At 46.5% G+C, this 26,066-nt stretch overlaps 1 protein-coding gene across 1 annotated transcript in view; it reads right to left on the reverse strand.

Annotated features, from left to right (window-relative positions):
- Positions 1-24,982, reverse strand: part of LOC144484229 (uncharacterized) — a 239,447-nt gene extending 214,465 nt beyond the window's left edge. Inside the window, exons 1-2 of the mRNA XM_078202763.1 lie at positions 24,354-24,982; positions 8,931-9,576 (exon numbers count right to left, since the gene is read on the reverse strand). Of these exons, the coding sequence (XP_078058889.1) occupies positions 8,931-9,576; positions 24,354-24,876 (1,169 nt within the window). The 5' untranslated portion in view covers positions 24,877-24,982. The remainder of the gene's footprint in view (positions 1-8,930; positions 9,577-24,353) is intronic.
- Between the last annotated feature and the right edge of the window lie 1,084 nt (positions 24,983-26,066).

Raw genomic sequence — 26,066 nt, forward strand, 5'->3', positions numbered from 1 at the left:
TACACTGTCCCCATCAAACTCGCCCAGCACAGGTACAGCACGGGATTAGATACAGAGTAAAGCTCCCTCGACACTGTCCCCATCAAACACACCCACAACAGATACAGCAAGTGGTTAGATACAGAGTAAAGCTCCCACTTCACTGTCCTCATCTAACACTCCCAGGACATATACAGCACAGGGTTAGATACAGAGTAAAGCTCACTCTACACTGTCCCCATCAAACACTCCCAGGACAGGTACAGCACGGGTTTAGATACAGAGTGAAGCTCCCTATACACTGTCCCCATCATATAATCCAATGACAGACACAGCATGGTGCTAAATTAAAGGAAAAGCTGCCTCCACATTGTGCACATCAAACACACCCAGGACAGGTACAGCACGGGGTTAGATACAGCTGAAATCTTCCTCTACATTTTGCCCATCATTGTGTGTGTGAGAGAATGTGTGTGTGAGAGAGAGAGAGTGTGTGTGTGAGAGAGAGAGAGAGTGTGTGTGTGTGTGTGAGAGAGAGTGTGTGTGCGAGAGAGAGTGTGTGTGTGAGAGAGAGTGTGTGTGAGAGAGAGAGTGTGTGTGAGAGAGAGTGTGTGTGTGAGAGAGAGACAGAGTGTGTGTGAGAGAGAGAGGTGTGTGTGTGAGAGAGACTGTGTGTGAGAGAGAGTGTGTGTGTGTGTGTGAGAGAGAGAGTGTCTGTGTGTGAGAGAGAGCGAGTGTGTGTGTGAGAGAGTGTGTGTGTGTGTGAGAGAGTGTGTGAGAGACAGAGTGTGTGTGAGTGAGAGAGACCGTGTGTGTGAGAGAGAGAGAGTGAGGTGATTCATTTTGGTAGGACTAATTTAAATGTGGATTACAGGGTCAAAGGTAGGGTTCTGAAGACTGTGGAGGAACAGAGAGATCTTGGGGTCCATATCCACAGATCTCTAAAGGTTGCCACTCAAGTGGATAGAGCTGTGAAGAAGGCATATAGTGTGTTAGCTTTTATTAACAGGGGGTTGGAGTTTAAGAGCCGTGGGGTTATGCTGCAACTGTACAGGACCTTGGTGAGACCGCATTTGGAATATTGCGTGCAGTTCTGGTCACCTCACTATAAGAAGGATGTGGAAGCGCTGGAAAGAGTGCAGAGGAGATTTACCAGGATGCTGCCTGGTTTGGAGTGTCGGTCTTATGAGGAAAGGTTGAGGGAGCTGGGGCTGTTCTCTCTGGAGCGGAGGAGATTGAGGGGAGACTTAATAGAGGTTTATAAAATGATGAAGGGGATAGATCGAGTGAACGTTCAAAGACTATTTCCTCGGGTGGATGGAGCTATTACAAGGGGGCATAACTATAGGGTTCATGGTGGGAGATATAGGAAGGATATCAGAGGTAGGTTCTTCACGCAGAGAGTGGTTGGGGTGTGGAATGGACTGCCTGCAGTGATAGTGGAGTCAGACACTTTAGGAACATTTAAGCGGTTATTGGATAGGCACATGGAGCACACCAGGATGGTAGGGAGTGGGATAGCTTGATCTTGGTTTCAGATGAAGGTCGGCACAACATCGTGGGCCGAAGGGCCTGTTCTGTGCTGTAATGTTCTATGTTCTATGTGTGTGAGAGAGAGTGTGTGTGTGAGAGAGACAGAGTGTGTGTGAGAGGTGTGTGTGTGAGAGAGGGTGTGTGTGTGTGTGTGAGAGAGAGAGTGTCTGTGTGTGTGTGAGAGAGAGAGTGTCTGTGTGTGAGAGAGAGCGAGTGTGTGTGTGAGAGAGTGTGTGTGTGTGTGAGAGAGTGTGTGAGAGACAGTGTGTGTGAGTGAGAGAGACCGTGTGTGTGAGAGAGAGAGAGTGTGTGTGAGAGAGAGGGCGTGTGTGAGAGAGTGTGTGTGTGTGAGAGAGTGTGTGTGTGTGTGAGAGAGTGTGTGTGTGAGAGAGTGTGTGCGAGAGAGAGTGTGTGCGAGAGAGCGTGTGCGTGAGAGAGAGTCTGTCTGTGTGAGAGAGAGAGAGTGTGTGCGAGAGAAAGAGTGTGTGTGTGAGAGAGTGTGTGTGTGAGAGTGTATGTGTGAGAGAGTGAGTGTATGTGAGTGAGAGACTGTGTGCATGTGTGTGAGAGTGTGTCAGTGAGAGAGAATGCATGGGTGACAGTGTGTGAGCGTGAAAGTGTGTGTGAGAGAATGTGTGTGAGAGAGAAAGTGTGTGTGAGAGAGTGAGTGTATGTGAGTGAGAGACTGTGTGCATGTGTGTGAGAGTGTGTCAGTGAGAGAGAATGCATGGGTGAGAGTGTGTGAGCGTGAAAGTGTGTGCGAGAGAATGTGTGTGTGAGAGAATGTGTGAGAGAGAAAGCGTGTGTGACAGAGAGAAAGAGCATGTGTGTGAGTGAGAGAGTGCGTAAGAGATAGTGTATGTGTGTGTGAGAGACAGAGAGAGCATGTGTGTGTGTGAGAGACAGAGAGAGCATGTGTGTGTGTGTGTGTGTGTGTGTCTGAGAGTGTGTAAGGAGAGCGTGTGTGTGACCTGATCTTCCTCTACAGTCTATCAGTAACTGAAACACGGGATTAGATGCAAAGTAAAGCTCCCTCGACACTGTTCCCATCAAACACTCCCAGGAAAGGTACAGGTACAGCACAGAGTTTGATACAGAGTAAAGCTCTCTCTACACTGTTCCCATCAAACACTCCCAGGACAGGTACAGCATGGGTTAGATACAGAGTAAAGCTCCCTCTGCACTATCCCCATCAAACACTCCAAAGACAGATACAACAGGGGGTTAGATATAGAGTAAATCTCCCTCTGCACTGTCCCCAACAAACACTCCCAGGACAGATACAACACGGGGTTAGATCCAGAGTAAATCTCCCTCTACACTGTCCCCATCAAACACTCCCAGGGCAGGGACAGCATGGGTTAGATACAGAGTAAAGCTCCCTCTACACTGTCCCCATCAAACAAACCAAGGACAGATACAACAGGGGGTTAGATATGGAGTAAAGCTCCCTCTACAATATCCCCATCAGACAAACCAAGGACAGGTACAGCACGGGGTTAGATACAGAGTAAAGCTCCCTCTTCACTGTCCCCATGAAACACTCCCATGACAGATACAGCAAGTGGTTAGATGTAGAGTAAAGCTCCCTCGACACTGTCCCCATCAAACACTCCTAGGACAGGTACAGCATGGGGTTAGATACAGAGTAAATCTACCTGAACACTGTCCCCATCAAACACTCCCGGAACAGACACAGCACAGGGTGAGATACAGATTAAATCTCCCTCGACACTGTCCCCATCAAACACTCCCAGGACAGTTACAGCACGGGGTTAGATACAGAGTAAATCTACCTCTACACTGTCCCCATCAAACACTCCCGGAACAGACACAGCACGGGGTGAGATACGGATTAAATCTCCCTCGACGCTGTCCCCATCAAACACTCCCAGGACAGGTACAGCACGGGGTTAGATACAGATTAAATCTCCCTCTACACTGTCCCCATCAAACTCGCCCAGCACAGGTACAGCACGGGATTAGATACAGAGTAAAGCTCCCTCGACACTGTCCCCATCAAACACTCCCACAACAGATACAGCAAGTGGTTAGATACAGAGTAAAGCTCCCACTTCACTGTCCTCATCTCACACTCCCAGGACATATACAGCACAGGGTTAGATACAGAGTAAAGCTCCCTATACACTATCCCCATCAAACACTCCCAGGACAGGTACAGCACGGGGTTAGATACAGAGTGAAGCTCCCTATACACTGTCCCCATCATATAATCCAATGACAGACACAGCATGGTGCTAGATGAAAGGAAAAGCTGCCTCCACATTATGCACATCAAACACACCCAGGACAGGTACAGCACGGGGTTAGATACTGCTGAAATCTTCCTCTACATTTTGCCCATCATTGTGTGTGTGAGAGAATGTGTGTGTGAGAGAGAGAGTGTGTGTGAGAGAAAGAGAGTGTGTGTGTGAGAGAGAGTGTGTGTGTGAGAGAGAGTGTGTGTGTGAGAGAGAGTGTGTGTGTGAGAGAGAGTGTGTGTGTGAGAGAGAGTGTGTGTGTGAGAGAGAGTGTGTGTGTGAGAGAGAGTGTGTGTGTGAGAGAGAGAGTGTGTGAGAGAGAGACTGTGTGTGAGAGAGAGACTGTGTGTGAGAGAGAGTGTGTGTGTGTGTGTGTGAGAGAGAGAGTGTCTGTGTGTGAGAGAGAGCGAGTGTGTGTGTGAGAGAGTGTGTGTGTGTGTGAGAGAGTGTGTGAGAGACAGAGTGTGTGTGAGTGAGAGAGACCGTGTGTGTGAGGGAGAGAGAGTGTGTGTGAGAGAGAGGGCGTGTGTGAGAGAGTGTGTGTGTGTGAGAGAGTGTGTGTGTGTGTGTGAGAGAGTGTGTGCGAGAGAGAGTGTGTGCGAGAGAGCGTGTGCGTGAGAGAGAGTCTGTCTGTGTGAGAGAGAGAGAGTGTGTGCGAGAGAAAGAGTGTGTGTGTGAGAGAGTGTGTGTGTGAGAGTGTGTGTGTGAGTGAGAGTGTGTGCGAGAGAAAGAGTGTGTGTGTGTGAGAGTGTGTGTGTGAGAGAGTGAGTGTATGTGAGTGAGAGTGTGTCAGTGAGAGAGAATGCATGGGTGAGAGTGTGTGAGCGTGAAAGTGTGTGTGAGAGAATGTGTGTGAGAGAGAAAGTGTGTGTGTGAGAGAAAGTGTGTGTGACAGAGAGAAAGAGCATGTGTGTGAGTGAGAGAGTGCGTAAGAGATAGTGTATGTGTGTGTGAGAGACAGAGAGAGCATGTGTGTGTGTGTGTCTGAGAGTGTGTAAGGAGAGCGTGTGTGTGACCTGATCTTCCTCTACAGTCTATCAGTAACTGAAACACGGGATTAGATGCAAAGTAAAGCTCCCTCGACAGTGTTCCCATCAAACACTCCCAGGAAAGGTGCAGGTACAGCACAGAGTTCGATACAGAGTAAAGCTCTCTCTACACTGTTCCCATCAAACACTCCCAGGACAGACACAGCACAGAGTTTGATACAGAGTAAAGCTCCCCCTACACTGTCCCCATCCAACACACCCAGGAGAGATACAGCACGGGGTTAGATACAGAGTAAAGCTCCCTCTACACTGTCCCCATCAAACACTCCCAGGACAGGTACAGCACAGGGTTAGATACAGATTAAAGCTCACTGTACACTTTCCCCATCAAAACAGTCCCAGTACAGATACAGAGACAGAGAGTGTGTGAGAGGGAGAGTGTGTGAGAGAGAGTGTGTGAGAAGGAGAGTGTCTGTGAGAGAGTGTGTGTGTGAGAGAGAGTGTGTGAGAGAGAGAGTGTGTGAGACAGAAAGTGTGTGAGACAGAGAGTGTGTGAGAGAGAGAGTGTGTGAGGGGGAGAGTGTGTGAGAGAGTGTGTGTGAGAGGGAGAGTGTGAGAGAGAGAGTGTGTGTGTGAGAGAGAGTGTGTGTGAGAGAGAGTGTGTGTGAGAGGGAGAGTGTGTGAGAGAGAGTGTGTGTGTGAGAGAGAGAGTGTGTGAGAGAGAGAGAGTGTGTGGGAGAGTGTGTGTGAGAGGGAGAGTGTGAGAGAGAGAGTGTGTGTGTGAGAGAGAGTGTGTGTGAGAGAGAGTGTGTGTGAGAGGGAGAGTGTGTGAGAGAGAGTGTGTGTTTGAGAGAGAGAGAGTGTGTGAGAGAGAGAGAGTGTGTGAGAGAGGGAATGCGTGAGAGAGAGAGCGTGTGAGAGAGAGTGTGTGTGAGAGGGAGAGTGTGAGAGAGAGAGTGTGTGTGTGAGAGAGAGTGTGTGTGAGAGAAAGTGTGTGTGAGAGAGAGTGTGTATGAGAGAGAGTGTGTGAGAGAGAGAGTGTGTGTGTGAGAGTGTGTGTGTGAGAGAGTGTGTGTGAGAGAGAGTGTGTGTGAGAGAGAGTGTGTGTGAGAGAGAGTGTGTGTGAGAGAGAGTGTGTGTGAGAGAGAATGTGCATGTGAGAGAGAGAGTGTGTGTGTGAGAGAGAGAGTGTGTGTGAGAGAGACTGTGTGAGAGAGAGAGTGTATGTGAGAGAGTGTGTGAGAGAGAGTGTGTGTGAGGGAGTGTTTGTGAGAGAGAGTGTGTGTGAGAGAGAGTGTGTGTGAGAGAATGTGCATGTGTGAGAGAGTGTGTGAGAGAGAGTGAGTGTGTGAGAGAGTGTGTGAGAGAGTGTGTGTGAGAGAGACTGTGTGTGAGAGAGACTGTGTGTGAGAGAGTGTATGTGAGAGAGTGTATGTGAGAGAGTGTATGTGAGAGAGTGTGTGAGAGAGAGTGTGTGTGAGAGAGAGAGTGTGTGTGAGAGAGAGTGTGTGATCGAGCTAAGAAATTATTGGAGATCCTCGATGAGGGGTGTTTTATAATGTAATACTTTGTACAAAATAAAGACCGTGTTTTTATTTTTCAAATAGTTTTGAAATATTGTGTGTGTTGTTATAATTCGGGTCGAGAACTTTAACGTTCAGTGAGAAATCCAAACACCCATCACAAGATTCCAGGTTTTTAAACAAAATCAAACTTTACTGAATATAAACAGAATATTCAAAACCAGCTCGATGAATTATATTTTGTAAAGATTTATGCTGTAAACTCAATTCTGACTCAAAACATGAACTCTGTTTTCACTCTCTACAGATGCTGCCAGACCTGCTGAGGTTTTGCAGCATTTTTCAGTTTTTGTACTTTTTAAACCCTTACTCCTCGACAAGAATGCCCTTATACTTAATATCTTGAATGTGCATTCACTTCTGTTCCTGGGACAAATCCCAAAGGTATGTCAAAGCTCCCAGAATTCACTTTAATTCTCCTCAGTATTCCAGCGATTCTCCAGACTCCAAGATTTCATGAGAATCCTTCTATTAGCTTTCGGCTAAACAACTCTCCAACTTTCTTTTGAGATTTCAAAATTGACTCAAAACATGGACTCCTCAATCCAAGCATGGGCTTCACTGCCTTCTTGCTGAGGGATTTAAACATTGGGAACACCCATGATTCCTAATGACCTCCTCGGCTTCTGGTCTCACAGCTGGTTCACAGCTCCTGGTCCCACAGCTGGTTCACAGCTCCCGCTCCCACAGCTCCCAAGCTAACTGCAGACTGCCTGCTTTCTGTGAAAAACACCCAGAATTCCAACCAAGACCACCCTGAATCACTTATCCTCATGCTAACAGGCCAGTTGGGATGTCCAAAAGATGTTTAAATTAATTAACTTTTAGTTTCAGAACCAAACCTTTTTTCCTGAGGTCTGCGTGAAGAATTCCCCTCTCTAACAAAGACAAAAAAAAATTGTCAGACCCAATGTCTCCACTAAAAGAGCCCAGCTGCCGTGTTACACTTGTTCTTACCCTTCTAGCTTTGACTTCTTAAACCAAAATGGGTGACACCTTCCCTCAGGGTGTTCCCTCAGGGAAGGCGTTTAAGAATTCCCTTGGGGTGTTTTTGTCAGATTCTCAACCCAGGTTTTCCAGTTGTTACATTTTTTTTTTAAAAATCCAAAACTAATTTACTTCTGAAAATCATCAATTATTAAACTAGATCTTCACAACATATTCCCTGGAAGAAATGAAAATGTATCACTCTATAATATCCCATTTAGAATATTACAATGTAAAACATGCTGTATATCTTAACAACAGCCATGATCTAATCGAATTGTGGAGCAGGCTCGAAGGGCCACATGGCCTCCTCCTGTTCCGAAGTCCAATGTTTTCCTCTGTTGATCTATCTTATAACCTGCAACAGACATAATAATCCCTCCATTGTCCACTTCACAGTCACAAGTCCAGCTTGGTAACAGCACACTGCTGGGTTCCATGTCCAGGAATCTCAGTCCACTGAAGATGGAAAATATTACTGCTTGCAGTGTTTTCTGAAAGTTTTCTTCTTTCAATAATAATAATAATTTTTAATAATTATAGTTTCTTCTACAAGAGAAGAGTCCTCATTGCTGTTCAGTTGTGGATTTCCAATTCTGAAAACAGTCTGTTCAGAGTTCACATTTTGAACTTTACTTTCTTCCATGTTTGTAGTTCCTCCATTGTTTAAATCCAGAGAGAATATTCCAGTCAATTCCACATTGAAATGTCTTCTTCTTGCTCTGTTGTAGCTGCAGCTTCATTTTTAATCTCATTTCCCAGAATCTCACATTCTGGATTCTCTTTTGGAGAGAGCAAGTTCAAAATGGCTTCTTTCTGTGCCAACAACTCGTTCCTTCATTGGACAAAATCTTCTTTAGCCACTTTAAGAATGTTGTTAAAATGTTTTTAATGTTAAGCAAAAAAGTCTGATATTCTTGTTTGGAGCATTTTGGATCTTGGGTTTCAGAAATCGGGGAATTGAGAACAAAAGCAGGGAGGTTATTCTGATAGTTTCTAAAGCTCTGGTGAGGCCACAACAGTTCTGGTCACCACACTTTAGGAAGGATGGGAGGGTCCTTGAGAGAGTCGAGAGGAGATTTACCCCACAATGGTTCCAGAGATGAGGAAGATGACACGAATGTGGAACTTGCTACCAGTGAGTGGTTGAGGTGAATAACATGAATACATTGAAGGGGAAGCTAGATACATACATGAGGGAGAAAGGAATAGAAGGATATACTGATGGGGGAGATGAAGAGGGGTGGGTGGGGGGCTCATGTGGAGCATAAATACTGAAATAGACCATTGGGCCGACTGGCCTGGCCCTGTGCTGTAGACTCAATGGAACAGAGACAAATGTATTTATTTTAGATTTACCTAGTGTTTGTGGATCATCTCAGTAAAATGTGCACTCCCAAATTCAAAGAGCATCGACCCACTGGCAGCAAAGCCGTGAGGTTGGTCAGTCCAGCAGAAAGAAACCCTCCAACCCTCTCACTTCACCAACTGTCAGAATGAACATGGTTCAGTCTTGGATGTGATTAACGGCAGCAATAACAACAGAACCCAACCCCTGTCATCACTTGTGAATTCGCTGGTGTCTTAGCAGGTGAGACGACCGTTTAAATCTATTCCCACACTCAGAGCAGCTGAATGGCCTCTCCCCAGTGTGAACTCGCTGGTGTGTGAGCAGATTGGAGATCTGAGTGAATCCCTTCCCACAGTCAGAGCAAGTGAATGGCCTCTCCCCAGTATGAACTCGCTGGTGTGCCAACAGGGTGGATGAATGACTGAAACCCTTCCCGCACACAGGGCAGGTGAAGGGTGTCTCCCCAGTGTGAACTCGCTGGTGTATTAGCAGTTGGGATGATGTTCTAAATCTCTTCACGCAGTAAGAGCAGCTGAACGGTCTGTCCTCAGTGTGAATGCGCTGGTGGCCCATCAGAGTCTGAGAGCTTTTGAAGCTACGCCCACAGTCTGAGCATTTAAAAGGTCTCTCATTCGTGTGAGTGACACGGTGTGTCTGCAGGGTGGATGAATGACTGAATCCCTTCCCACACACACAGCAGGTGAACGGCCTCTCCCCAGAGTGAACTCGCTGGTGCCTCCACAGGGTGGAACGATCACTGAATCCTTTCCCACAGTCTGAACAGGTGAAAGGCCTCTCCCCGGTGTGAACTCGCTGGTGTGTCAGCAGGCTGGATAACTGAGTGAATCCTTTCTCACACACAGAGCAGGTGAACGGCCTCTCCCCAGAGTGAACTCGCTGGTGTCTCAGCAGGGTGGTTGATATACTGAATCCCTTCCCGCACACGGAGCAGGTGAACGGCCTCTCCCCAGTGTGAACTCGTCGATGTGTGTCCAGTGCAGATGAGCACTGGAATCCCTTCCCACAGTCCCCACACTTCCATGGTCTCTCCATGGTGCCAGTGTCCTTTTGATAATCAGTTGATTCTTCATCCAAGTACAGAACACATGTACAGTTTCTCCTCGCTGTAAATGGTGTGATGTTTTTCAGGCTGTGTTACTGGTTAAAGCTCTTTCCACAGTCAGTTCACTGGAACACTTTCACTCGGGTGTGTGGGGTCTCCATTCTTGTCCAGTCACACTGATGTTTGAAATCTTTTCCCACAGACAGAACAAACAAACATTTCTTCTCATACATTCAAACGGCAATTATATTCAGGTCCTGATAAATCCAGTGACTTTGTAACATCTTGTTGTGACGTTTGGTGTGAGATTTCAGTCTGTAAATTCTCTCCTTCTAATATCCTGTTTATAGAAGTTATCAGTGTAAGTATAGGACTGAAATTCAAAACAGACAATTCTAGTTTCCATGGAATATTCTTTGCTTTCTCATTCCCTAAAGTTGTAAATCTCCATCCCACTCACTCTCCCTCCAATCTCACTCTGCTGTACCTAATACACACCCTCCCAATTCTCCTGAAGGTGCTGATTCAGGCTGATTGACAGACCCATGCTCCTGTCCAGTACAAAGAGACCTGAAAATCTTCATGCAGGCTGCTACCCAATGTCCACATTACTAAACATATCATTGATCAGCAATAGAAAGGAGATGTGAGGACCAATTTCATTCACGAGTGGTCACGACCTCACCCCACTGCTTCTGTGCATGGTGGAATCAGCAATGATCAATGATTTGAAAAATAAATCAGATAGGTGTGAAGGAATTAAAAAGGGAACAGAGTTATGGAGGGGAAATGGGACTGAGTGGATTGATGTACAGAGAGTCAGCATGGACTTCTTCCAACTATCACTGGAATATATACAAAATTTCAGGAAATGTAGTGGAAGACATGCCCTGTCTACATCAACGGTGACAAAGTGGAAATGGTTGAGAGCTCAAGTTTCTAGGTGTTCAGATCACAACAACCTGTCCTGGTCCCTCGAAACTGCTGCTTTAGTTAAGAAAGCCCACCAACGCCTCTACTTTCTCAGGAGGCTAAGGAAATTCAACATGTCAACTACGACTCTCATCAATTTTTACAGGGACACCACAGCTTGGTATTGCTGCTGCTCTGACCAAGAGTGCAAGAAACTACAAGGAGTGTGAATGTGGCCCAGTGCATCACGCAGATCAGCCTCTTATCCATGGACACTGTCTACATTTCCTATTGCCTCAGAAAAGCAGCCAGCATAATCAAGGACTCCACTTATCCTGGAAATTCTCTTTTCTATCTTCTTCCGTCGGGAAAAAGATACAAAAGTCTGAGGTCACAAACCAACCGACTCAAGAACAGCTTCTTCCTTGCTGCTATCAGACTTTTACAAACAAAGAACAAAGAAACTTACAGCACAGAAACAGGCCCTTCGGCCCTCCAAGCCAGCACCGACCATGCTGCCCGACTGAACTAAAACCCCCTACCCTTCCGGGGACCATATCCCTCCATTCCCATCCTATTCATGTATTTGTCAAAAAGCCCCTTAAAAGTCACTATCATATCTGCTTCTACTTTCTCCCCCGGCAGCAAGTTCCAGGCACCCACCACCCTCTGTGTAAAAAACTTGTAAGAAGTTTAACAACACCAGGTTAAAGTCCAACAGGTTTATTTGGTAGCAAAAGCCACACAAGCTTTCGGAGCTCTAAGCCCTTTCTTCAGGTGAGTGGGAATTCTGTTCACAAACAGAGCTTATAAAGACACAGACTCAATTTACATGAATAATGGTTGGAATGTGAATACTTACAACTAATCAAGTCTTTAAGAAACAAAACAATGTGAGTGGAGAGAGCATCAAGACAGGCTAAAAAGATGTGTATTGTCTCCAGACAAGACAGCCAGTGAAACTCTGCAGGTCCACGCAACTGTGGACAGATCTTTTTAGCCTGTCTTGATGCTCTCTCCACTCACATTGTTTTGTTTCTTAAAGACTTGATTAGTTGTAAGTATTCGCATTCCAACCATTATTCATGTAAATTGAGTCTGTGTCTTTATAAGCTCTGTTTGTGAACAGAATTCCCACTCACCTGAAGAAGGGGCTTAGAGCTCCGAAAGCTTGTGTGGCTTTTGCTACCAAATAAAACTGTTGGACTTTAACCTGGTGTTGTTAAACGTCTTACTGTGTTTACCCCAGTCCAACGCCGGCATCTCCACATCATAAAAAACTTGTCTCATACATCTCCTTTAAACCTTGCCCCTCACACATTAAACCTGTGCTCCCTAGTAATTGACTCTTCCATCCTGGGAAAAAGTTTCTGACTATCCACTCTGTCCATGCGGCACGGTAGCACAGTGGTTAGCACTACTGCTTCACAGCTCCAGGGACCCGGGTTCGATTCCCGGCTTGGGTTACTGTTTGTGTGGAGTTTGCACATTCTCCTCATGTCTGCGTGGGTTTCCTCCGGGTGCTCCTGTTTCCTCCCACAGTCCAAAGATGTGCAGGTTAGGTTGATTGGCCGTGCTAAAATTGCCCATTAGTGTCCTGAGATGCATAGGTTAGAGGGATTAGCGGGTAAATATGTAGGGGTGTGGGGGTAGGGCCTGGGTGGGATTGTGGTCGGTGCAGACTCGATGGGCCAAATGGCCTCTTTCTGCACTGTAGGGTTTCTATGATTCTATGCCCCTCATAATCTTGTAGACTTCCATCAGGTCGCCCCTCAACCTCCGTCGTTCCAGTGAGAACAAACCAAGTTTCTCCAACCTCTCCTCATAGCTAATGCCCTCCATACCAGGCAACATCCTGGTAAATCTTTTCTGTACCCTCTCAAAAGCCTCCTCCTTTTGAATGGACCGACCTCATATTGAGCTGATCTCTCTCTTCACCCTTTCTGTAACTGTAACACTATATTCTGCACTCTCTCCTTTCCTACTCCCCTATGTACTCTATGAACAGTATGCTTTGTCTGTACACCGCGCAAGAAACAATACTTTTCACTGTATCCCAATACATGTGACAATAAATCAAATCAAACCCATTGCTGCATTTCCTTCCTGAAGCCACATTTGTCCACTGGGGCCTGGCCCCGGGAGAAAGCGCTGCAGCTGCCGTTGTGTTGGGTGTTGAGGCGGTGCCGCTAGTTCCTTATTGGGGGTGTTGAAGCCTCCACTGGGTGTGTGGAGCCTCCCCTCCCACCCACTGCCCCTAACGCTGCCTCCGCTTATCCGCCTCCTCCCCGCCTGAAGATCAGACAAACAAGCGCCTGTCCCTGGACATGAGCCGCACTGCGCATGCTCGACGTCACAATGCCCAGGGACTGATTGACGGCAGCTCCGGACCAATAGGAAAAGGGGGCGGGGCTGGCGGACCGAGCGGGAGCGGCTGGTCCTCCAACCAGAGTGAATAGGGGGAGGGGTCTGAAGCATGCGCAGTGTGGGTAATGGCGGCGGACGGACGGTTTTAACTCGAATCCGAAATCAGTTTAAGGTAGAGGGCGGCGCGCAGAGAGCGATGAATGTGGTGGGTGGAGAGGCTTCGTAAACATGTTGTTCAAACCCAAACCCCGGAAAATAACTTCCCGGGCGCCCTGTTGGTACCAAATTGGAGGCGCAACTTGTCGTGTTGGGCCTGGGCTGACGGCCGCCAATGTGTCGGTGGCAATGTCTATCAGTGCGCATGTGCGGCCGGCATCTTTGTCAGGGGCAATGTGCAACAGGGTGCAGGTGCGATCGCCATGTTTGTCGGGGGCGCAGGAGTGTCTACCTTTGTGATGTTTGGGACCTGAACCCACTGCAGTCCATGTTGTGCAGGTACATCCACCCTGCTGGTAGGGAGAGAATTCCATGATTTTGACCCAGCGACTGTGAAGGAATGGTGATATATTTCCAGATGTGGAGATAAGAACATAAGAAATAGGAGCAGGAGTAGGCCATCTCGCCCTTCAAGCCTGCTCCGCCATTCAATAAGATCATGGCTGATTTGATAGTGGGTTCAATTCCACTTACACACCCGCTCCCCATAACCCTTAATTCCCTTAATGGTTAAAAATCTATCCATCTGTGACTTAAACACATTTAACGAGGTAGCCTCTGCTGCTTCATTGGGCAGAGAATTCCAAAGATTCACCACCCTCTGGGAGAGGAAGTTCCTCCTCAACTCTGTTCTAAATTGACTCCCCCGTATTTTGAGGCTATGCCCCCTAGTTCTTGTTTCCATTGTAAGTGGAAATAACCTCGCTGCTTCTCCCCTGTCTAGCCCCTTCATTATCTTATATGTCTCTATAAGATCTCCCCTCAACCTTCTAAACTCCAATGAGTACAGGCCCAGTCTACTCAATCTCTCCTCATAAGCTAACCCCCTCATCTCCGGAATCAACCTGGTGAACCTTCTCTGTACCCCCTCCAAAGCTAATATATCCTTTCTTAAATAAGGGGACCAAAATTGTACACAGTACTCTGGGTGTGGCCTCACCAGTACCCTGTACAGTTGCAGCATGACCTCCCTGCTTTTATACTTCATCCCCTTCACGATAAAGGCCAACATTTCATTTGCCTTCTTGATCACCTGCTGCACCTGTAAACTGAGTTTTTGTGATTCATGCACAAGGACCCCCAGGTCCCTCTGCACAGTAGCATGTTGTAATTTTTCACCGTTTAAATAATAGTCCATTTTACAATTATTCCTTCCAAAGTGGATAACCTCACACTTACCAACGTTATACTCCATCTGCCAGATCCTTGCCCACTCACTTAGCCTATCCAAACCTCTCTGCAGACTCTGTGTCCTCCACGCAATTTGCTTTCCCACTCATCTTTGTGTCATCCGCAAACTTTGTTACCCGACACTGGGTCCCCTCCGCCGGATCGTCTATGTATATGGTAAATAGTTGAGGCCCCAGCACCGATCCCTGCGGCACACCACTAGTCACTGATTGCCAACCGGAAAAGCACCCATTTATTCCGACTCTCTGCTTTCTGTTGGATAGCCAATCCTCAATCCACGCTAACACTTTACCCCCAACTCCGTGTACCTTTATCTTATGCAGCAACCTTTTGTGAGGCACCTTATCGAATGCCTTCTGGAAATCTAAATACACCACATCCACCGGTTCCCCTCTGTCAACTGCACTCATTATATCCTCAAAAAATTCCAGTAAATGTAGGATAATTTTTTCAAACACACGCTCCAGCTTGAATGATTTCTGACAATTCATTGAGGTACAGCGGGGTCTAATGTTTTGTGTGTTTGGCAGAGAGTTTAGTCTGAGTTCGAGGCTCAAACAGGCTCTTCACTGCAGACAGCTCACCATGGCAACACTGATAAGACATTTCATTGCACAGAATCGACTCAGAAACCCTTGCCTGAGGCCTGGCTGTACTCAGTAGCCATTGATGATTTAACATGTTTTTGTGACTGTCTTGAATCAGTGACTTTAATGCTGGTGTTACTATTTTAAAATAAACTCATTCAAAATAATTTAATGCAGACTTTTATAAAGTATCAGATGAAGGAGTTCACAGGAGCCTGTTAATCGCTGGGACAACAATACAACAGGCATTGAGTGAGGGACAGACGCGACCTGGAAACTGGAGGAGTGAATATTGGAAATATTGACCCTTCAGCACCCAGTGAATTCACACATGGCTCTGAGCTCCTAAACAGGGAACAGAAGCTCCTTTACAACTGTGTTTAGAGTCAGGAAGAACAGCGGTGAATGCTGGAAACGTGCTGTCAAATCAGAGATTGGTGTAAAACTGGGATCTGTTCCTGAGTGAGAGCGAAACAGTGGGTTTAAAATTCCAGTCCGAAAAATGACTGGTATTTATTGTGTGATGATTTAATGTGTTTGTGATAGTCTTGAATCAGTGACTTTAAAGCTGGTGTTACTAATTTAGAATAAAGCCATTTAAAATAAATCTGTGAAAAATCAGTTGGAGGAGTTAAGAGGAGCCTGTTAACCCTGGGACAATTATACAACAGACATTGGATCTTCAGATAGAGAAGGAGCTGCAGTGTGTTTCCAGGAATTCCCTGTTTAATTGAGAATAAGCAGCTTCTGGTCCCGGGTATAAACTGGCGGCAGCTTCTCGGCTGTTTCCGGTGACAGACCCGGCACAGCCAATGAGGGAGCTCTTGCTCAGAGCCGCCTCTGACACTCTCTCTCTGGTTGGAGGACCAGCCGTCCTTTCTCATTCTTCTTCAGAAGAGTCACGTTGGACATGAATCATTAGCTCTGTTTCTCTCTCAACAGATGCTGCCAGACCGAGAGCTTTTCCAGCGTTTTCTGTTTTTATTTCACCATCTCCACCATTTCTTTCCTCCACTCCCAGTTTTCTCCCTCCCTCTCCTCTGTGTTCAGATCTCCAGCTCCTGCCTGCAGCCTAACAGTAAAATCAATGATTATCTCTCCTGGTCACTGGGACTCTGAAGCCCCGTCCCCTCGCTGTTGTGTCAAGGTGACCACACATGTGTTCTGCTCCCTGTTGAAACAAAATGGCAGCCATTAATCTGACCCTGGTCTGGAGCAGAATTCCTGGAGCTGCAAATGCAGGACCTGCAGGGTTTTATTCCAGATTTGCTACCAACCCTGGGTGTTAATGACCCCCTCCATCCACCTACCAGCTCCACCACTCCCTCATATCTCGCTGCCTCTGCCACCACTTACCGGCAGCAAATGGGAGAAAAATCTCTTCTTCACCATCACTCACCTTGGGCATGCTCCAAACAATCCAACGCTGTTATTGTGCATTCGTCTCCCATGATGTAGAGAGGGGACTTTCCCCATCACAGAGAATGCTGGGTATACTCACCACCATTTAAGTCCCAATTAGTTTTAATTATTTATTTGGTGTGACGGCACGGAGACTGGGGTTAGAGTGACAATCAATAAAATTAGGAACTAAATACAAAAACCCAAGTTTACAGTCCCTCTCCAATCTGCCAGACAGTAGGAGATGGGAATTAGTGAAGAACGAGAGTGTCCACATAGCAGTGTGTTATAATCCAGGTCTGAAACTCCAAGGTGTTTTATAAAGTCATCCCAGATCATAAGCTTTGCATTTTGACTTTGGTACGGGTAAGCATGAGATGTTTCACTCCAGGTATGATTCAAGTCGCGGGAGAGTGAGAACAGGAATCGGTGGAGAATGAATGCGTGGCTGAGGGACTGGAGCAAGGGACAAGGATTTGGGTACTTGGATCATTGGGACCTCTTTAGGGGCAGGTGTGACCTGTTTAAAAAAGACGGGTGGCACTTGAATCCCAGGGGGACCAATATCCTGGCGGGAAGGTTGGCTAAGGCTACTGGAGAGACTTTAAACTAGAAAGGTTGGGGGGAGGGAATCGAAATGAGGGGACTGAGAGCGACGAGGTTAGCTCGCAAATAGATAAGGAATGTAGACAGGGTAAGAGGGAGGTTAGACGAGTGATGGAGAAGGGAAGTGCTCAGGCTGAAGGTCTGAGATGTGTCTATTTTAATTCCAGGAGTGTAGTGAATAAAGTGGATGAGCTTAGAGCGTGGATTGCTGCTTCGAATTGTGATGTGGTGGCCATTACGGAGACTTGGATGTCTCAGGGACAGGACTGGGTGCTTCAGGTGCCGGGTTTTAGATGTTTCAGGAAGGACAGGGAGGGGGGCAAGAGAGGGGGGGGAGTGGCACTGTTGATCAGGGATAGTGTCACGGCTGTAGAGAAGGTGGACGCCGTGGAGGGATTGACTACGGAGTCTCTGTGGGTGGAGGTTAGGAACAGGAAGGGGTCGGTAACGTTGCTGGGTGTTTTCTATAGGCCGCCCAATAGTAGCAGAGATGTTGAGGAGCAGATGGGGAAACAGATCCTGGAGAGATGTAGGAATAACAGAGTTGTCGTGATGGGAGATTTTAATTTCCCAAACATAGATTGGAATATCCCTAGGGCTAGGGGTTTGGATGGAGAGGAGTTTGTTAGGTGTGTCCAGGAGAGTTTCCTGACACAGTATGTGGATAAGCCTACTAGAGGAGAGGCTGTACTTGATCTGGTGCTGGCTAATGAACCTGGACAGGTGGAGGATCTCTCGGTGGGTGAGCATCTTGGGGATAGCGATCATAATTCTATCTCCTTCACGATAGCATTGGAAAGAGATAGGATCAGGCAGGCTAGGAAAGTGTTTCTCTGGAGTAAAGGGAAATACAGTGTCATCAGGGAGGCAATTAGACGGGTAAATTGGAAGGAGGCATTCTTGGGGAAAAGTACCGAAGGAAAGTGGAGGATTTTCAAGGAATGTTTGTCTGGAGCTCTGCATGACAACGTTCCGATGAGACAGGGGGGTGTTGGTAGGGTACGGGAACCGTGGTGCACGAAGGTTGTGATGAACCTGGTGAATAAGAAAAGAGAGGCGTACAGAAGGTTCAGAGAGCTAGGAGGTGTTAAGGATTTAGAGGAGTATACGGGATGTAGGAAGGAGCTTAAGAAGGAAATTAGGAGAGCGAGAAGGGGTCATGAGAAGACCTTGGCGGGTAAGATTAAGGAGAATCCCAAGGCTTTCTACAAATATGTCAAGAGTAAAAGGATGAGATGTGAAGGCATAGGACCCTTAAAAGGTGAAGGGGGAAAAGTTTGTGCGGAACCGTTAGAAATGGCGGAGGTGCTTAATGAATACTTTATCTCGGTATTCACGGTGGAAAGGGATCTGGGTGGTTGTACTGCTGGTTTGCGGTGGACAGAAAGGATCGAGCATGTGGACATAAAGAAAGAGGATGTGTTGGAACTATTGAATGGCATCAAGGTTGGTAAGTCGCCGGGACCGGATGGGATGTACCCCAGGTTACTGTGGGAGGCGAGGGAGGAGATTGCGGAGCCTTTGGCGATGATCTTTGCATCGTCGATGGAGACAGGAGAGGTTCCAGAGGATTGGAGGATTGCAGATGTGGTCCCTATATTCAAGAAAGGGAACAGGGACAGCCCGGGAAATTACCGACCGGTGAGTCTAACCTCAGTGGTTGGTAAGTTGATGGAGAGGATCCTGAGAGACAGGATTTATGATCATCTAGAGAAGTTTAGTATGATCAAAAGTAGTCAGCACGGCTTTGTCAAGGGCAGGTCGTGCCTTACGAGCCTGGTTGAGTTCTTTGAAAATGTGACCAAACACATTGACGAAGGAAGAGCGGTGGATGTGGTCTATATGGACTTCAGCAAAGCGTTCGATAAGGTCCCCCATGCAAGACTTCTTGAGAAAGTGAGAGGGCATGGGATCCAAGGGGCTGTTGCCTTGTGGATCCAGAACTGGCTTGCCTGCAGAAGGCAGAGAGTGGCTGTGGAGGGGTCTTTCTCTGCATGGAGGTCAGTGACCAGTGGAGTGCCCCAGGGATCTGTTCTGGGACCCTTGCTGTTTGTCATTTTCATAAATGACCTGGATGAGGAAGTGGAGGGATGGGTTGGTAAGTTTGCTGACGACACCAAGGTAGGTGGTGTTGTGGATAGTTTGGAGGGATGTCAGAAGTTGCAGCGAGACATAGATAGAATGCAAGACTGGGCGGAGAAGTGGCAGATGGACTTCAACCCGGATAAGTGTGTAGTGATCCATTTTGGCAGATCCAATGGGATGAAGCAGCAGTATAATATGAAGGGTACCATTCTTAGCAGTGTAGAGGATCAGAAGGACCTTGGGGTCCGGGTCCATAGGACTCTTAAATCGGCCTCGCAGGTGGAGGATGCGGTCAAGAAGGCGTACGGCGTACTGGCCTTCATTAATCGAGGGATTGAGTTTAGGAGTCGGGAGATAATGCTGCAGCTTTATAGGACCCTGGTTAGACCCCACTTGGAGTACTGCGCGCAGTTCTGGTCACCTCATTACAGGAAAGATGTTGAAGCCATTGAAAGGGTGCAGAGGAGATTTACAAGGATGTTGCCTGGATTGGGGGGCATGCCTTATGAGGATAGGTTGAGGGAGCTTGGTCTCTTCTCCCTGGAGAGACGAAGGATGAGAGGTGACCTGATAGAGGTTTACAAGATGTTGAGAGGTCTGGATAGGGTAGACTCTCAGAGGCTATTTCCAAGGGTTGAAATGGTTGCTACGAGAGGACACAGGTTTAAGGTGCTGGGGGGTAGGTACAGAGGAGATGTCAGGGGTAAGTTTTTCACTCAGAGGGTGGTGGGTGAGTGGAATCGGCTGACGTCGGTGGTGGTGGAGGCAAACTCGTTGGGGTCTTTTAAGAGACTTCTGGATGAGTACATGGGATTTAATGGGATTGAGGGCTATAGATAGGCCTAGCGGTAGGGATATGATCAGCGCAACTTGTGGGCCGAAGGGCCTGTTTGTGCTGTGGCTTTCTATGTTCTATGTTCTAAGTGAGCCACTGGGGAGCTTTTATCAAACAAAGTTTATTTAAAAATACAATTAACACATAGAAAGAAACTTAGCAAGAGCTTTTACCAATTACAAACAAGAAAAAAAACCCATGATATTGTGTAAACATTAACAGCTCAATGTACTGTTCCAACACAACATTCTTATCAACATACACACATGGTTTTGGTTGAGCACAGAAAATACGGATACTCACGTGATTTTGCAGCTCTGCAACACCTGCTGTGAATTAGTCCTTTGGATGGAGAATTGAAATGCTGACTTCCCCGTCCTGTAGCTCCCAGCACCGTCGAGGTAGAGATAGAGCCACTGCTTGCCTCGAGCTAGCAAACCACTCACAGCAAAATTTTCACTCCAGAAAGGCAAGAAAGACTGCTTCCATCGAGCCAGCAGAATTTCTAATACCAGGGAGAGACACAGAAATACTGCTTTTCAGTCTGGGATCTAACAGCTTCTACCTAAAACTGAAAGTGAATCCTTGGATTCCTCTGTGAAGGAACCACCTGACCTTGACCTGTCCATCAATCTTCCCACAACAATTCAAAAGGGACATAAACTCGTAAAACTCCAGGACATTCCATTCGGCCCAAATTACAGGTAAACAAAAAGGCCCATTGTGCTTTCATCAGACATCACGGCAACAATACAAAAAAACCCCCAGAGAATCAGGATTAAAATACCTTCCTTAAATGCACAGTAGTATCACAAGTGATCACTGCAGAATTGACTTCACTGTAACGTGAGCTCACTGGTGTCTCAGGAAGGTGAGATGCCTGAATCAATCCTGTTTGTAATTTCAGGATTGCATTCTCATGGATATTCCAGATCATGTACTTTATTTATGGTGGCATTTTGATTTGATTTATTATTGTCACATGTATTAGTATACAGTGAAAAGTATTGTTTCTTGCGCGCTTTACAAAGCATACCGTTCATAGAGAAGGAAATGAGAGATTGCAGAATGTAGTGTTAGTCATAGCTAGGGTGTAGAGAAAAATCAACTTAGTGTGAGATAGGTCCATTCAAAAGTCTGATGGCAGCAGGGAAAATGCTATTCTTGTGTCAGTTGGTACATGACCTCAGATTTTTGTATCTTTTTTCCAACGGAAGACAGTGGAACAGAGAATGTCCAGGATGTGTGGGGTCCTTAATTATGCTGCTTGCTGCAGCTCCTTCCTTTTCAGAAGTTTATAAGGAACAGGAGCAGGAGTCGACATTTCACCCACCGGGATTGCTCTGCCATTCAATCAGATTGTGGCTGATCAGATTATGGCTGATTGCAGCCTGAAGTCCACATTCCTGCCTCACTCCCGATCCCTCGACTCCCTTTTGATCAGAGCTCTGTGTAACTCAGCCTTGAATGTATTCAATGATCCAGCTCCAGTGCTCTCCAAGGAGAGAGAATTCCAAAGTGAATGAGAAGAAATTCCTCCTCACCTCCCTTATTATTAAATCCAGCCTCCAGTTTGAGATTTCCATGAGGGGAAACATCCTCTCAGCATCCAACCTGTCGAGCCCCCCCATGAATTTTAGGTTTCAATAAGATCATCTCTCAATCTTCTAAACTCTGTGTGCGGACCCAACCTTTCCTCATAAAGTAACCCCTTCATCCCAGGAATCAGCCCAGTGAATCTTCTCTGAACTGCTTCCAACACAATTGTATTTTGCATCTTTCACTGAAAACAGGACAAATATTTTGTTCAGAGTCTGGGCCATTTCCTTCATTCCCATGATTGTTCAGTCTTACCTGCTGAGGGACCAATCCTCACTTCAGCTGCCCTTTCCTATTTCACAAACTTGGAGAAATTTTATTGTGAGATTTTTCTTGTGACTTTCCCCTCAAACTCCATTTTCCAAGACATTCAATGATCTTAGAGAGGTAGGGAAGTTGGAGATGGGGCGCTAGTTTGCACAAACGGTGGGATCAAGAGTTGGTTCATTGAGGGGGAGGCTGATGTTGGCAGTTTTGCAGAGTGACAGGACCCGAGGCAAGGGAACAATTAAAACAATCAGCTGACACCGGGAAGGTGATGGTCAGCAACTTAGTGAGAATAGAGTGAAGGGAGCAGAGGGTGAGTCTCACGGAGGTGAGCTCTGGAGGGGATGAGAGGAGATAGGAGAAAAACTAAAGAAAGAGGCAAGTTTAAGGTTCAAGGAAGGAGGAGCTTTTAGAGACAGTCTGGCTCCATGGGCCAGTGGAAGGGAGTGAATCAGCAGAGGCAGCTGATCAGATTGTCTCAATCTTAGTGACAAAGAAGCTCCATGAGCTCCTCACACTTGTTGGAGGAGACAGGGGGGAGGGAGAGAATTTCAAAAGGAACTAACTTATGTTGGTGACAGTAAAAGGACTTGTCACACTGAGTTTAACACAAAGCTGATTTATTTATCCTTTATCCAGAATATTAACCTCCACCTGAAGTGGAATTCATTATGATCAGAAACAGACCCAAGAACATAGTTCAATCCTGGATGTTATTAACAGAAGAATCTAATCACAGTAATTACATGTGAACTCTCAGGTATGTCAACAGGTTGGGCAAACAGATAAATCCCTTCCTACACGCTGAGCAGGTGAACAGCCTCTCCCCAGCATCAGTGTGCTGGTTTACAGTGAGTTGAGCTGAACCCAGTCCCAAAGTCTCTTGTCAGTGTGAACACGTTGATGGGATGTTAGTTCCTCCAATTGTCTACAGCACTTCCTGGAGTTGAGCATTCAAACAGGTTTCAGACAAGTGATCGGTTCCAGCTTTATTTCAGACTCAGTTGAAACAAAAATAAGACGTTTTAGTTGTTCAATTAAACAACAGCCTGTTCCATTTGATTACTACCAAAAGCCTGTCTATGTTCGCAGAAAGGAGGTTCGATCTATATTTTCATTTGGAATTCGTGGGGATTTTTCTTCTGATCGCAATGCATTGCTGGGCACGATCAATGATCCAATCCAAAGTACGCATGAAATGGGGATGCCTGTTTCTCAAAATCCTCCACCTATTATAGTTAATAGGGGGAGAACATACATCGACAACCCTGCAAAGCCCAGTGTATACAATGTTGTTTCAACTCACATATGTAATCTGATTGTAAATTCAAAGGAGACAAAATGGATGCCAGTCATTTGGAAAACATACTTCCTCGGTGTGATTTGTACATGAGTGCAAGAATGAACCCTGGCCAACGATTTCAAAAAGTCCACACCACAAATTACGAGTATCAGATATCCAGTAAAGCAACCCCCAAAGAGGTCTTCAAAGTTTGCCATCTGTGAAAGCGCTTCAGCAAAGCGCATATTCAACTACTTAGAAAGGACATCACCAATAACTCTATCAGATGCATCACCCACCACCAGAGTTTCAACCGGCCAGGAAACGCACAAGCTGTTGGCTCAAACATCATCCATCGAGAGCATTCCGAAAAGAAAAACACGTTTATCTCCAGAAGTATTGCCTGCACTCACTCCCAGGACAAGTTGCAAGTACAGAATAACAATGACTCCCGTACAACATCGGTTGAGTGCTGGACACTTCTCAACTTGGGAGGCAGAAAACAATGAAGTCCTATACTACATGCAGAAGACCAGTGGTGGTGATATCTAAGGATAAGGCAGTTGCTCCAACACCTCATCAAGAAGATCCAGTCCAAATGAGCAGACATAAGATGCATGAAACCTGACTGTCTATTTCTCGAAATCCTCCACCTGATGCACCATCCACCACCACAGTTTCAACCGGCCAGGGAAAGCGCAAGCGTTTGGATGAAACACCATCCATCGAGAGCATTCCACAAAGAAAAATGAGTTTATCTCCTAAAATATTGCCATCACTCACTCCCAGGACAAGTTGCAAGTACAGAATAACAAAGACTCCCGTACAACATCGGATGAGTGCTGGTCACTTCTCAGCTTGGGAGGCAGGAAACGATGAAATCCTATACTACATGCAGAAGACCAGTGGTGGTGATGACCAATCTGAGGATAAGGCAGTTGCTCCAACACCTCATCAAGAAGATCCAATCCAAAGAACGCATGAAATGGGGATGCCTGTTTCTGGAAATCCTCCACCTGATGCACCACCCAACACCAGAGTTTCAACCGGCCAGGAAAAGCGCAAGCTGTTGCATCAAACACAATCCATCGAGAGCATTCCAAAAAGGTTTGGTTCTGCCTTTCAATTATCCTAATGAACAATGTTTGCATCTTCATAGCTGCTGACAGATAAAGTTAATAAAATACACATTCAGTTGCCTACAACAGTTAATAAACATTTGCATTACTAAAACAAAACAGGTTTCTCATCAGTGTGACTGCGCTGGTGTTTCCGCAGGTTGGCTAACCGAGTGAATCCTTTCTCACACTCGGGGCAGGGGAATGGCTTCTCCCCAGTGTGAACTCGCTCATGTGCCAGCAGGTTCGATGAGTGAGTGAATCCCATCCCGCAGTCAGAGCAGAGGAACGGCCTCTCCCCAGTGTGAACTCTCCGGTGGTTCAGCAGGTTGTATGAATGAGTGAATCGCTTTCCACAGTCAGAGCAGATGAACGGCCTCTCCCCGGTGTGAATTCGCTGATGTGTCACCAGACTGGATGACTGAGTGAATCCCTTCCCACACACGGGACAGGTGAACTGTCGCTCCCCAGTGTGGTTTCGCCCATGAGCTTTCAGTTCAAATGAGTAACTGAATCCCTTCCCACAGTCCCCACATTTATAGGGTCTTTCTCCAGTGTGAACGTGCTTGTGTTTCAACAGGCCAGATGATCGGCTGTAGCCTTGTCCACACTCAGAGCACGTGTACGGTTTCTCCCCACTCTTAACGGTGCTTTTACCTTCCATGTTCAAATTCTGATGATACTGAGGTTCTGATGAATTGGGCGACTCTCAGATCCTGATGTGATGTTCAAATTTCCCAACTGCAAATCCTCAACTTCCAATACCCTGTGAAATTGATTTAAAACAGAAAAAAAGAGAGTGAGAGAGAACCCACAAAACTCAAAGGCAAGTTGTGAAATTGAGCTGAATGAATCTGGTAATTTGTGGAGCTGGTACTAGGAAAAGATGACCATGAAAACAGCTGGATTGTCATAAAAACCCAACTAGTGTCCTTCAGGCGAGGAAACCTGCTCATGCAGTCTGGGCCTACACCAGGTCTGAACCAACACAAGACTCTGGGATCAATGAGGGGAGCAAGGAAGAGAAAGATAGAGAGGTAGGAGCAGGAAGTATTGAAGGCGAGGCTTTTATGTATCTCCAACTCGACCCGAGCTTTGAAGGAATCATTAGCTCACCCACCTAGAAGGTCCAGAGCATCAGGTGTGTGTGAACATGAACACTTCCAGGTTCCCCTCCAAGTAACACACCATCCTATCATGTCTGACATCCAGTGCTCGTTGAGCAGAAATGTCCTCCAATTCAATACTGGGAAGAGGAAAGCCACTGTCTTCAGTGCTTGCAACAAAATCCACTCCTCTCTGTTGTAACTCTTTGAGGCTGAACCAGACAGTTCATAAGCTGGTTGTTAAATTTCATCCCAAGCTGAGGTTCTGATTACATATCACTAAGATTATTATATTAACACCTATAGCAGAGCTGGAGTTATTTTGCAATTCAGCAGAAACAAACCCAAATGAACTGGTTCAGTCTGAATATGATTCATGCCAAAATCCAATCACTGCAGTTACTTGGAATTTGTTGGTGTTTCAGCAGCCCGGATAAGGCAATATATCCCTTCCCACAACAGGAGCAGGTGAACTGCCTCTTCCCAGTGTGACTGCGTCGATGAGTTTCCAACTTGGATTGATATTTGAGTCCCTTCCCACAGTCCCCACATTTAAGACCATAAGACCATAAGACATAGGAGCGGAAGTAAGGCCATTCGGCCCATCGAGTCCACTCCACCATTCAATCATGGTTGATTTCAACTCCATTTACCCGCTCTCTCCCCATAGCCCTTAATTCCTCGAGAAATCAAGAATTTATCAATTTCTGTCTTGAAGACGCTCAACGTCTCGGCCTCCACAGCCCTC

This window comes from Mustelus asterias, unplaced genomic scaffold (assembly GCF_964213995.1).
Source record: "Mustelus asterias unplaced genomic scaffold, sMusAst1.hap1.1 HAP1_SCAFFOLD_96, whole genome shotgun sequence".
NCBI classification, from domain to species: domain Eukaryota; kingdom Metazoa; phylum Chordata; class Chondrichthyes; order Carcharhiniformes; family Triakidae; genus Mustelus; species Mustelus asterias.